The sequence below is a fragment of the Epargyreus clarus genome, unplaced genomic scaffold (assembly GCF_041222505.1).
Source record: "Epargyreus clarus isolate Ecla_fem2 unplaced genomic scaffold, WU_Ecla_fem_2.2 ptg000014l, whole genome shotgun sequence".
NCBI classification, from domain to species: domain Eukaryota; kingdom Metazoa; phylum Arthropoda; class Insecta; order Lepidoptera; family Hesperiidae; genus Epargyreus; species Epargyreus clarus.
This window is the reverse complement of record NW_027332222.1, coordinates 5,558,185-5,572,592: the sequence shown is the minus strand read 5'-3', so window position 1 is coordinate 5,572,592 and position 14,408 is coordinate 5,558,185. Positions and strand designations below refer to the sequence as shown.

The following is a 14,408-nucleotide window of genomic DNA, read 5'->3' as shown; positions in this document are numbered from 1 at the left end:
AAGAAGGGTTTTTTTAATTAATATAAAGGAGTATCTGATAAGCATGCAGTCCACCTGAGAGTAAGTGGCTACTGCCGCCGCCCGTGGACATTTATACTAAAGGAGTAGCGAACGGGCATACGGTCCACTTGGTGGTAAGTGACTACTGCCCAGCCCCCTCCCCCCCCAAACCCCAGATAAGATTAGCTCGGCCACAGATAAGGGTGCGATAAGGGATACATCATTTTCCGAGGCATTCCACTCGGCAAAGTCCCCCTCTCCACACCTCCCTCTGTCTCTCTTACCACACCTTTCAAACCAGAACACAGCAGCGCTTAACACTGCTGTTATCAAGCTGAAATATAATTAAGACTTGTTTCCTTTAGAGCTGCAATTGAGATCGAGGACAAATACTTGTTACTTTTAAAACAACTGGATGAAAGAGTTGAAACAAAAATTGTAGAAGAATATGATAATGATTATAATTTTATTACAAATAAGAGTTGTATTCTCCTTCAAACGGTTTTCATTGCAGATACGAATTGTGAACCATCAAATGATCTTTTATATACTCCAAATATAACAGACGGTCACTTTACAGTTACAAATGCTGCCAGTAAGATAACATGGGAGTGAAAACTTTGCTAATATGCAGTAGAAATTGAGCGTGAAAGTGATTAAATAAACTTGAACTCACCATGATCGTTATGTCTCGCGAGATCGTGTTTGTCGATGAACAAATCATGATCTCTGTCCAGTTCCCAAAATTTGCAATAAATGACGTAGAAATGCTCGTAACTGAAAAAATTGAGAAGGCAAGAAGGGTTTAGAAAAAATTCAGTTAGATTTCAAAAATACTTTGTCTTTAATACAATAATAGATCTCGACCACGTAATACCAATAGTAGTATTCTTAAAAGGATTCGATCCTGTGACTATTAGGTCATAGGAAATAGTAAGATGGAATTTTAACTATTGCTGCTTATTTTTTTATGCACTTAAATATATTGTTAATTCGAATCAAAGCTAATAAAAACTCAAAAACACCAAGAGAAATCTTTCGAAATGAGCTTACTATGTATACACTTATTGCGCGCCAAACAAAAAATCAGTTACATATCATTTGGATTGAATTACTCTAAAAATTAAATAGCCATTGATGAAACAAGTGTGTACAATTGAACATATTTCATATTTTAAATAAAACTCACAACATCAATAATATTTCCTACCTAAAGTACTGTGTGACTTGGTTAATGTCTTCCTCATCCTCCAGTAGTTGAATGACTTGCAGCAGGTTGGACCTCCGCAGCTCCGGTATCGATATCCGGCCAGACCACGACCGGTTCACGCAGTAAAATATCCTGGCGATCACCTGGACACATACATTAGTTCTAAATAAACGAGGTTATTAGGGATCGTCACGAAGTAGATGCGTACGATACCTTCGTCGTTATTAACCCTTTACTGTCCCACTGCTGGGCATGGGTCTCTTCTCAGAGTCAGAGCTGAGTCCACCGCGCTGGACAAGTACAAATTGGTAGACTTTATACGTTTGGCAACTCTTTTTTTAGGAATTAATTAAAATGAAAGAAATCTAAGTCTATGAATTAGTGTGAAACATTAATAAACAACATCATGTTTGCAGTAGTAGAGATCAATTATTGTATTGCTAAAGTTCGTTAATTATTTTATGTAATGTATAAAATGTTACAATCATAGATACACAGCGTAATATAAAAAATAAAACTAAGTTTATTTACCATACATAATAGAGATTTTATTTATTTTAATTTATATTAGGACTTCTTATCGTAGTCGAACATATCGTAATTTTACTATGATATCGTCCCATAGATGTATTACCTAAAAATGTCATTGTATCGTCCCGTATAGTTATGGAAAAATCTCAGACCTCAATCATGCTTAAAAATGGGTTATGTGTTATCTAATCGCAAGATCAAAACGTGATCAACAACTCACAGTGTGCACGTATCTGGAGTGGAACTCGGTGGCCTCCTTTAGGAAGGAGAGGCCTGGATGTGTGTCAACAACGTCTTGTACGAGCGGCACGAAGTCCTCCGCCGCCAGCGTGTTGCTCTTCCCTCGGGTCAGGATGTACACGAATCTCGACGCCTGGTCGTGGCACTGGGATGTCATTCTGGAAGGTTAACATGAAAAATTAAATGTAGGTGGTATATTAGTGGTTAAAACGATTGCGATGTAAGGATTTAAAGTATTAGTCAGATTAATTTGGCAACTTTGGCTTATTTAAGGAAAAATAACAAATATAAATGAAATAATAGGTGCTCAGTTATTAAAATTGTAACAGTTATTTGAATTATTAATATTTGAATTGTAATTTAGTTTAAGTAATTCATCGTATGGTAAAAACGCTAATATTCCCATTGTAATTAAACTTTTTCAATTGAATATCCTGAGGGAGACTGAAAATATTTTTTCATTAAACACATTTATTAGGATATATTTACGTATTGCGTTATATACATACGTGATAAGGATAATCTTGTTATGTTTCAAATTGAATTTTTAAAAAGTGGTAACTGGCTTAAATTACTAAGTATAGTAACTACATAATTGTTAGTTTAATAGTAGAAGGTGGTAGAACCCTTTGTAGTTCGACTCCGACGGTACCACCGCCACACCTATTTCTACCTAATGACAGCAGTGTTAAGCGCTGCTGTGTTCCGGTATGAAGGGTGTGGTAAGGGAGACAGACTTTTCCGAGGCGTTCCAGCTTAGTCCTCAGGGGTAGCGGCGCATCTGTGGCCGACCTCAGGAAGGAATATCTAATCCTATCTGGGGTTGATTACAGATGTCCATGGGCGGCAGTAGCCACTTACCATCAGGTGGACTGTATGCTCGTCTGCTACTCCTATATTATAAAAAAAAAAAATAACAATTTAATTGGTAATAACAATTCCATATTTGCATTACTTTTACTTAGGCTTTTAATTGCCTTTTTAATAATTGACTTAATAAGGATTATTTATTCGTCGTGTATTTTATAGTACCTAATTTTATTATTTTTGAACTATCTTATATTAGATATCATAAATACTCACTCTCTCCAGAAGTCAATAAACTTGTGGCCATCAACGGGTGCGTGTAAGCTCTGCTGGGTGGCGAGGAACAGCGGCATCTTCCAGTACAGCGGACACTCGCACGCCTTCACGATGTGCTTGAAACTTTCTCTGGGAACCTGCAACAAGCAAACAAATCCTTGATTGAGATGTTCATTTTAATCTTTTTTATAATATAGGAGTAACAGACGAGCATGCAGTCCACCTGATGGTAAGTTGCTACTGCCGCCCATGGACATCTGTTATCAAGCCCAGACTACGTGAGGTCAACCACAGACGCGTCGCTAACCCTGACGACTAAACTGGAACGTTGTCAAAGCTACTGTCTGCTAAAACGACTTTAGTTGCTTCTGTTAAAAAATTTTGAAGTTATGATTCTTTAGGCGCGCCATAGAGGAAAAGTCTTTAGGAAACAATATTTGTAACGGAAGCGGTAAAGAAAGCGTTACGTTAGTATAATAATGTTTAATTAATATTGATTTATATAGTACGATACGATACGAATAAATATTACAAATATGATTATAAAATAAGCATTTTGTAATATTTTTATACTTGCTCGTGTACAGTGCTACAAGCAATCTTTGTTATTGATTACGCCAAAGAAGTATAACGTCTTACACACATAAGTACACGTATGCATTTCAACACACTAGTTTACTCTACCATTTACTGAATCCATTTCAATTTGACATTAATTTACTTGCATTTTGTAATCTTTTATTGTTTTATTTGCTAGTGTACATTAACACACGCATTTCTTATTATTATTTTTTCCAAAGAAGTGTAACTTCTGACATACATAAAAACATAATTATCCATTTCACCACATAGATTAGTAAAGATACGTCGCCGCCTTGAAATTGTATGAAGCCACAAACGGCTTATTAGTAAGTTCTTTTCTTGAATTCTTGACAAATAAAAACATTTTTAGAGAAAATTTACGAATAAATAACTAATACTGCGTAATTTACATAATAAATAAATAATTATTTCAAATATTTTAGGGACATTTTAGCACTGAGACGTGTCAAAACTTTTTTAAGCAACTATTTCAATTCTCAAAACTGTTTACAATTTCTTGTTAGAAGTGAGTAATCTTTACTAATCTATGTTTCACCACTAGTTTCCTCTAGCATTTACTGAAACAATTTCAATTTGAGCGTCTTCCTTTCGTGTTTAAAGCGAAATTACAGCAACAACCTTGCACGGAAGCAAAGTGGGCTCAAAGTGGGACCTTGACACGTCTATTAAGAACAAGTGAGAGAAGTTAAAAATATTTTCACAATGACTTTTACGTTTCCGCCGAATTCCGTAATGTAACGTTGTTGGACTCATTTTCAAGTAGTTTTTTTTTTATAATATAAGAGTAGCAGACGAGCATGCAGTCCACCTGTTGGTAAGTGATAAGTTTTGTGATAATATACTCAGTGGTAAAATAGGCCGATGTTCTCATACTGCAACTTTTTATTTTCTTTTTGAGTTTACGCTACATTAATCAGATTGCAATCTAAGAAATTATTAAAGTAAGTATCTTAACCATAGATGTATGCTAATAAAACATCATTGGTCGTAACAATAAACCACACCAAAGTTTTCAGTTAAGTTTAATCGCTTACAATTGTTAACATAGATGGCGTTAGTCGTAAGATCTTATTTTTTAATGTAATTGCGATATCCATGTTAAATGATATTAAGTAATACAACGCATGGCTGCCTGACGCACTGAGGGTTGCGGGTTCGGTCCTCGGTGAGCCAGGCAAATATCTAAATAATAAATTTAGATTTCCGTTCTGGGTCTGGGTGTTCGTCTATTCGCCCTCGTGTGTGTCCATGGCACCTACGACGCCTAATGTGGAACTGTGTATATAGAAAATGTCTTCTGAATCTCCCTAAAAACTATAGGTAGAGCTTTTTTTAAATAACGTACCTAATTAGAATATTTAATGCAATCCTTCTAAAAAGCATACGCAAATACAGTACAAAATTCTATAAAATCTATCAGTCAATATTGCACTTAGCGGCTTGACCACAAAGAAAGCAGCGATCACGGTATGAATGGTCGTCATTATTGGATACGTGCGGTCACGCGCCTTCTGGGTGGGCCGCTTCCGCTACGGAATATGGGTTACACGGGCCATCAGTAGAAACTTAACGTAACTGGAGTAAACGAATAGGGATAATGTCTTGTGAAATGTAGTCGACGTTCTGATTTTTTTGGACTTTGTACAGGAAGTTAGAGATTTTCGTAGTGGAATCAGTTCCTCTTTCGTAAATGACTTTGAAAACATATTCAGTCATCTTCAAGAAGATCGCGTATACAGACAAGTAATAGAAACATATATTTTTTTATAACTATATTGTATATGAGCATAAATATAAACTTAGGATTTCAAAGTAGCATAGTGCCCAGAATACTGGCAGCGTTACCTCACTGAATAGCGAGGCTAATTTTTTGTGCGAAAAAGCTTTTTAAAGTAGTAATTTTGTTATCTTTATTTTCTACAGAGTACAAGCAATTAATACAAAAAAAATAAAAAAAGCTTAAAAATGAGTCGCAATACAAGAAACTGCTATTTTTCGGTGTTTTTCGTCATTTTAGTTCACGAGAGCTACGAAATAGTGTAACAGTCTTTCTCAGATGAAGATTCATGGATTTTCACGACCTAGTAAGATCGGTATGAGATCAATTACTCTGAATTGGCCTCATTTCGACCAATGGAACGAGGTTTTCTTGTAAGGAATAGACGGTTATTCGGATTACGAAGACTATAGACTGCTACTACTTGTAGTTAGCTCATAAAAATATGATAATCTTACGTAAGACCTTTGTACTTAATGTTTGCTTTTAAAACTCCAAAAATACATCTATACTAATATTATAAAGAGGAAAACTTTGTTTGTTTGTTTGATTGTAATGAATAGGCGCAAAAACTACTGGACCGATTTTAAAAATTCTTTCACCATTCGAAAACATTATCTACGAGTAACATAGGCTATATTTTATATGAAATATATTTGATAAATAGATTTTGAGGCAGTACAGAGTTTGCCGGGTCAGCTAGTATAAAATAAATTAACTCGGCTGTTTCATTTTGAAGAGTTTTTAAGACGGAAAATGTCGAAATTTATGTGTCCAAAAAATATAATTAGTTCGGCGACCAAAGACAATTTATATAAATTACCATGAAAAAATAGAAGTAGAGTATTTTTACTAAGATAATTTATTTAAAAAGTGCTCTAAAAACCTTGCCAAATCTCTGTCCGATATCGCGTTAACACAACAGTAGTTTACCATTCGCTGAACCGAATCGCCCTTCGATTTTTTGTCCCATTGTCTCCCCAAATGCGTTTCTCTATGTCAGCACGGCAGAGGTCGTCGACCCGCGGAACTGGGTCACACCGCCTTTACGCGTATTTATAGCCAATGGACAACTATGACACCGGCCGAGAGTAGGAAATAGCGTAAGTCAACCGAAGATAGTGTGTTACTGTCGGTAATATGCAAACTTTGTGAATATATGACTGTGCGGCGTGCGCCTTTAGAACTAAAATGAAAGTGAAATTAACATTGTTTGTTGTCAGAATGTTGTATGTACGCAGGAATGGCGACAAAAAAGTTGTGAAAAGAATTTTCTGAACAATATTGGAGTACAAAACGAGCATATAGTCCACCTGATGGCCAGTGGCTACTACCGCCCATGGACTTCTGTGGTTAATCAACATCAAGATTTACCTGAGGTTGGTATTCGTTGCTACGGGCTACCTCTTAGCACCAGAATACAGCAGCGCTAAGCATTGCTGTTATTAACAGAAATAGGTGTGGCGGCGGTGCCACCGGAGTCGAATAACAAAGGGTTCTACCACTTTAATTATTAGAATAAAAAAAACTTGATGGTTCCTGATTTAATTAGTTACTTGGTCACATATTTTACATTTTAATTGTTTTCTAAATTAAATATTATTTAAAAATAATAATATAATAATAAGTTGTTTCGAAGAGGGATTTTTTATCACAATATGGGGTAATAAGTACATATATAAACCGCTCAAATATTTAACGTTTATAACTAAACCGTAAAAGTTAAAGCGAGTTAACGTACCGTTCTCCTTTTACTATGTGACAACGTTCCTCTTGTTATGCAACAAGGAACCATCTAATTGGTATAAGCCAGCCTATAAATTCCGGTTAGGAAGTCAACTTTAATAGGGTTAAGTGTAAAATACGTAGGAAGACCATAATCAAACTATGAAATTGAAATTATGTGACTGATTATTTTATGTAAGCACTCGTTACAAGAACTACTTGGCTAATAATGGCTTATGTTTCTTATGTTATAGTTATAGTTGATCTTTAATTTATAGTTGAGTCTTTAATAAAATAATATTCGAAGCTTACGTCGCGAAATTTCCGCTACGGCGGGCAAATGTTGGTATTTTTCTGGTAATTCTGTTAGTTAAAACTCTGTTCACGTTCCAGTACTAAACACTTCGAAAAGCCTGAAGTTTAGTTTGCCCCACTGGTCTAGTGCGGAGTAAAAGACTTCACAAACCGTTAGACCTTCAATATTTTAGCATAAATAATTTTCCAAACGTACTTCCGTGGGATTCGACATCCTGTGCGAGAGGACGAATTTCACAAAATAAAAACTCAATAACCTACTAAAACACAACAAACATTTGTAATTCAATTTCGCTCAAAATAAATCTATTCTATTTCTAATTAACATGCATAATAGCGTAATTATGAAGCTAATTTGTAGTATTTGTATTTAATTAATGTGTTAGTTCCGTCGATGTAAATGGATGGATATTTTCGCAACGATACAACGCGCCACTGCTCTCTACACCCATAAATGTAGCTGTATAATTCCACGTTTTTATTAGAAAACATTATTTCAAGGGAAATAGTAATCATCGTACGATAAAGATGAAACTTTCAATTTAATAAATAATAGATACGTGTCAACCATAATTATATGTTTCACGTTCAAACTAAGTTTCATTAGACATATTAATCTTATGTGTAAAAAATGAGTACCTATACAAGTGTGTCGACTCCTATTTACGCATAAGACGTGCAATGACCATTTAATTTACTACTTAACCAACAATATTCCATTAACTTCGGTGAATAAACACCTTCAAGATAATGGTTCGGGAGCATTACTTACGCAAGTCCTCCAATACTTGAGTCTCCAACTTTCCTTAACTCACTGTGTTGTATATATTTATTTGTATATATTATATTTGTATTATATATTTATACATTATTTATATTTATTATTATTATATGTAGATATTGTATGTTGTTTTCTTTTCTCTTACAGTTGTATTTCTTGTTTATGCCTACCACATGTTATCGCCATCACCCAGGGTCGACTGGCTGAGAATGCCATGAGGCATTAAGTTTACCCTTTGTAACCCTTAGTTTAAGGTGTACAAAAAATAAATAAATAAAATTAATATAGAGGGTGGTAACCAGTATGGTTTTAGTAGCAACTTCCACCGCCTCACCTATTTTAGCGTGAAGTAATTCTGCGGTTCGGTGGATACCGGCTGACTTTTATGAGGCTACTATCATAGTTCTCGAAAGTGACAACATGTCTGTGGGTTTCAGATGCCCATTGGCAGAAGGGATCACCCACCATCATTTAGACTGTATGCTTATTTGTATTTACAAAAAGCAGCACTGTATATACCAATTAAAAATGCTAAGGTAACTCACACTTCCAAACATCTGACGGTCGTAATCGTCATTAAAAATATGATGATACTCTTAATATGTACTCGTATGATGTGAAGTACAAAATATGTTATCATCTAATGTCCAATACTATACCTATACAGAAATGTAAAGTATGCAAACTATGCGATATATCGTGATGACATAATGGTGTCGAGGCAGACTATTGTTGTGAGTCTTACGAAGCTATGATTCACTCACTTGCTAACATCGGTATTTTGCTAAGAAAATTAGAATTGGTAAAATCTAGTTTTTTTTTTTTACATACAGTCCACCTGATGGTAAGTGGCTACTGCCGCTCATGGACATCTGTAATCAACCCCAGATAGGATTAGATATTTCTACCTGAGGTCGGCCACAGATGCGCCGCTACCCCTGAGGACTAAGCTGAAACGCCTCTGAAAAGTCTGTCTCCCTTACCACATCCTTCAAACCGGAACACAGCAGCGTCTAACACTGCTGTTATTAGGTAGAAATAGGTGTGGCGGTGGTGCCGCCGGAGTCGAACCACAAAGGGTTCTACCACCTTCAGTTTAGTTACCGAACTAACATTTAGCAGGCTCAAGTGGACTGCGAAATCCTGTTAAAATAATCACTTAACAGTTATATTAGGATACAGTGTTTTGGATATCAAAGACATACATTAAAAATTGATAAAACTATACCAATACATTCATATACTGTATTGGTATAGTTTTATCAATTTTTACATACATACGTACAGTACATTATTACTTAATTAATATTAATAAATCTTACTAATTTTATCTACCAAAATTCAAACCAAAGTGCCAAAGAACTGTGGTAGGCAAAAATTGGTTAAAATTTATCGATAAAGAGAACTGAATGGCAAGAAAAGTAAAAAAGCAGCATTGTCACAGCGTCTATTCTACATATATGTATACGAGTATATATTTAAAAAACAATACACTATAGAAACGATAGCATAAATGTCACTTGATTGACAAGATGATAACATTTTGCCTATCACGCGTGATATGTTACAACATGCTTATCACACGAGAATAAATTATCCATAATATATCCGGAGAGAAATCTTATTACTGTTATTATGGGTTCTAAATTCTATTAGACTGGCCGCTTCCCTTGTTCATTACAATTTGGCAAACGAGCTTCGAGCTTAATAGGAAAGTTTCATTAGATGGGCGGTCTAAAGAGATAGCTTTTTAATAAGATACTTTCAATCGCCTTAATTGCCTATGTAAAGGCTAGAGCAGACATGTTACTTCTAGCATCGGTTATTGATGATTTAGAAAATCGATGTTTTTTTGAAAGCTACATGCAGCGGACGAACGTTACCCCCAACATAATTTTGGGCGTTGATGGCAAGCACTTTTGGACACTCGATGCAGCGACAAAACCCAAATAAATCAAGTGCGAGTCAAATTCGCACACAATGTTTCGTGCCGCCATTTTTTTACTTGTAGTATTGGTTATTATAGCAGTAGTAGAAGTAATGCATTGCAAGAAATTCAAAAGTTTAACTATAATGGTTCTAGAGATAGAGCCCTGTGGCAGACGGTAAGAGGAGCAGAGAGCGAAGGCTGAGTAATATTAATGTTTCGTTTTTACCTTTTAGGTACAGAACTCTAAAACGCATTGTATTAATGTAGTAACTAAGGGAGGTTACATACGAGCGACAGAAAAGTAAACACGAGCTGACAGCAGTCGTCGACTGTCGTGAACAACAGCGGCGACAGTCTGCGACTCATTAGAACCTTAAAATGTGCGATTTCGATACCTTAACCGAACCAAGATGCAGCATCGATGCGATCGCCCAAACGCCTATCGATGCTAAAAGTAGTATGTTTGCAAGTGCCTTAAGTTCTGCCGTGCCGGTTTTACGTGTTTCATAATGTAAACATAGTTATAAAAACTGTGAAATCGTTTACGTTAAAGACCTTAGTAAAGTTTAGCCTAGATACGCGCAACTTTTCATTTAATCTCAGCTGTTAGTATAAACTTTCCAAAATAGGTAACTACACAATTTTGTTACTTAAAGTAAATCTTATACTTTCCAGGGTTATAAAATATTTATATAAAAACACTTTTACCGTAAATTGTAAACATTCTTAACGTCAGTAACGTTAAGAATGTTTGCCGAGACCATAAATATTACTCTGTTAACTTGTTTGTTTCACTTTCACGAGTCAACTTATCAACCAATCTTCATCAATTAAACATGTAACCTGTGTTTTAAGTATTATAAACTTACGGTTTTTCGGATCTTGAAATTCTACCTACTGATCGTGAAGAAATAATAAATAGCAGTGAATTTGTATCTGTTACACAGATAGTGTTACTGTTTACTAAGGAAGACCACGCGGACGGAACAACGAAGCCAGTAATGGAAATATCTTTGAAACTGGATACATCGTTCATGCCTCTAAGAGCAAAATCGGTGGGCTTCGTAACAGGAAACAATAGCAACGTTTACACTTCAATAGCAAATCATTGGGAGCAAAAGTCGTGCCTTGGGGAACCCGTCCATGGTGCTAATCCATCTAATTAGTTCCCGCAATCAAAGCGGTTGGAATCGATTCGTCAGAACTGGCAAAGCTTAGCTACTCATGAGCTTAGCTCTAATCATGTTTGCGATTCGCGATTGCCGTTCCCTAGTTAGCGATTGAGACGTCTTGATTGCTAGGAATGTTTGTCAAGTCTAAATAAGGCAGTGGTTCAACACGGTACGAAACGTCTGTAAAAGGCGCTGTACATCTTTAGTGATGAAAAAACGCAAGTGTGATCGATACGATTGCGATTTAGATGACTGTGGCCGATTCGTACGCTTGTTATTTTTATCGACTTCGTTGTGAAAGAGATTATCTATCTATGCTAGTCTTTTGGATGTATCTATGCATAGTCTTTCGGTTAACTCTATTTTTATTATATATTTCTTTTATTAGTCGTAATTGGTTTTGCAAATAAGTTTAGTGTTGTAGAAAGTTCACTCATGGCTGCATGTTCCATACCTCCTTTGCGATTAAAAACTACTTTAGAAATTTCATGGGCATTTATTTAAAAAAAAAAAAAACGTCATATACCTATAAAAATTATGACATATCTAATTTCTATTCCAGCTGGGTTTAAAGCCTCGTTATCCGTTTAATTTCATACATCATTGATTTCCAGATCAAAACAAAGCAGAAGAGGTCTTTAATCCCTGAGGAGTGTTCGAAAATGTGTTTCCCAATATTTCCTCTTTATAGATTGTTACCTCGAGGCGGTCCCTCAGAGAACGTTTTGCTCCAATTTTCTGAAAACTCCGAAATATTGCGGCCGAAGGAAATAAATATAAGCCAGTGGATCTTTTAAGCCTCATAATAATTAACAAACGAGTTGGAGATTGTAATAATGGCTTGATATAATAGGATTAACTGTATTAACAGCAACCTAATTGAAAATACTGCAATTACAGTAAGTTATTTTTACAGTAAGTGAAATCACAAAGGGATCTTAGATCTTAACCTTTAAATATAGGTATATTATATACCCTTATGTCTAACTTCTGTCACGATTCTCTCCTAACAACTCCTAATACTGATTTTTGATTAGCTATACTGTATTACTGTATAATGGAACAAGGCCGCGGCATTTTTCTCGAAACCCACATTACAAGCGGGACTTTATTTCTGGTGCGCTGTGTCATCGACCTAATTTAAATACTGAATGGGAGCGTCTGATATGTAGGTGTCGCTGAGATTCTATGTATTTGCTTACAGATGTCTGTATAATTAAAGAATTATAATTGTGTATCTGCTGGCTAGTGCATCGATTCTTCGAGACACATTGTGCACAGATTATTCAGGAAATAATATTCCTTGTGATGGGCACAAAAAGACTCCTGTGACACAGTGATTAAATATTTTTTATCTACTGTTACTTGTTCTAATTTGTGCCTGGGTACCGGTGTGCTTTAGACACTAGCGGCTTGAGAATCTTACTGTTTCGTATGATGGATGATATGTTACTTATTGAAACGTAAATTCGTAGCCGATAAAAACCGATCAAATTTATTTATACGAAGCACTCCATTCTAAATTCTATTCAAGGACGTCTCTCACCAGCTGCACACAAGCTGAAACTCCAACAGATCGTCACAGTGTTACTGAAAACCAAACTTTGAAACAAATATGCAGTTGTCATAAGCCAGAAAAAGTCGAAGGATGAAGAGTAAAAACTTGCAAAAGTACCTGATAACGAATCTCTGAGGTCGAATGCTCGAGGTTTAACTTAAACGTCAGCAACGTGCCACCGATCTACATATCGTTAATAGCGTGTGGGAGTAGGTCGAGCATGACTGCCCGGTGTCCGCTGCACAAAGCACTCCGGTTTGTTCAACAATGCAAAAACGTATCAAAGTAACTTCTAATAGGAGCTTAGGTTTTTATTTATAATATACATGATGTAAACAATACTGATAAATATTTCATTAATGAGGTTTCTTGTTCTAACTCGTGCCTGGGTATTGGCGTGATTTTGACACTAGCGACTCGAGATACTGTTTCGTATGATGGTTGATACGCCAGTTTTTTAAATGTCAATTCGTATACGATAAATCAAATTAACTTATATGAAGCGCCCACAATGCGCTATACTCCAAATTCCATCAAAGGAGGTCCATCACCAGTTGTAAATAAGCTGAAAATCACAGATTGCCACAGTGTTACTGAGAACCAACCTTTGAAACAAAAATGCAGCTGCCATAATCCAGAAAATGTCGAAGGAGTTCTAAAACTTCAAAAGTACCTGATAACGAAACTCTAAGGTCGACCGCTCGAGGTTTAACTTAAACGTCAGCAACGTGCCACCGACCTACATATCGTTAATGGCGTGTGGGAGTAGGTCGAGCATGACTGCCCGCTGTCCGCTGCACAAAGCACTCCGGTTTTGTTCAACAATGCAAAAACGTATCAAAGTAACTACTAATGGAAGCTTAGGTTTTTATTTTGCTTTTTTATAATGAGACTATGATAGATGATGAGAAGGTGAAGTGATGAAGAAAAAACACCGTAAGGAAACCTACACGGTACACCTATTGAAAGGTGTGTGTGAGAATTACTAATTCGCTCTTAGTCAAAGTGGTGGACTATACTATACTACTATACTACTACTACTCCCGTGACCAGCAGTGGGACAATAATGAGATAACGATGATATAGAAATGGCAAACAAACATGTACTCCATAAATGGCTAGTGGCACTATTCGTTTTTATTTTGTGCTATCAACTAGGCATATTTGTGATAGATATCGCAAATGATATAAAAGTCCAATATCAGGTGAGTTACAAATGTGTTGCTACCCCTGAGGAGTAAGTTGAAACGCCTCGTAAAAGTGTCATTGCCTAACCTTTTACCCGTCAAACTTAACGAATAACACAAATAAGTGTTTTATGGCAAAAATTGGTGTGGCGGTGGCGGCCTTATAATATGTATTTTCACTTATGTTTAGATTTTTTAAATTTCATTATTATTTACATTTTCAAGCAGTTGGATAATTGATTTTTATGACAATTTACCTTATTAAAGAAAGAAAATATCACTTTAATATAATGGCA

At 35.8% G+C, this 14,408-nt stretch overlaps 1 protein-coding gene across 1 annotated transcript in view; it reads right to left on the bottom strand.

The window, feature by feature from the left end:
- Positions 1-14,408, bottom strand: part of LOC140747284 (uncharacterized) — a 181,314-nt gene that overhangs the window by 7,034 nt on the left and 159,872 nt on the right. The window contains exons 3-6 of the mRNA XM_073079612.1: positions 3,065-3,201; positions 1,962-2,139; positions 1,211-1,353; positions 677-777 (exon numbers count right to left, since the gene is read on the bottom strand). Of these exons, the coding sequence (XP_072935713.1) occupies positions 677-777; positions 1,211-1,353; positions 1,962-2,139; positions 3,065-3,201 (559 nt within the window). The remainder of the gene's footprint in view (positions 1-676; positions 778-1,210; positions 1,354-1,961; positions 2,140-3,064; positions 3,202-14,408) is intronic.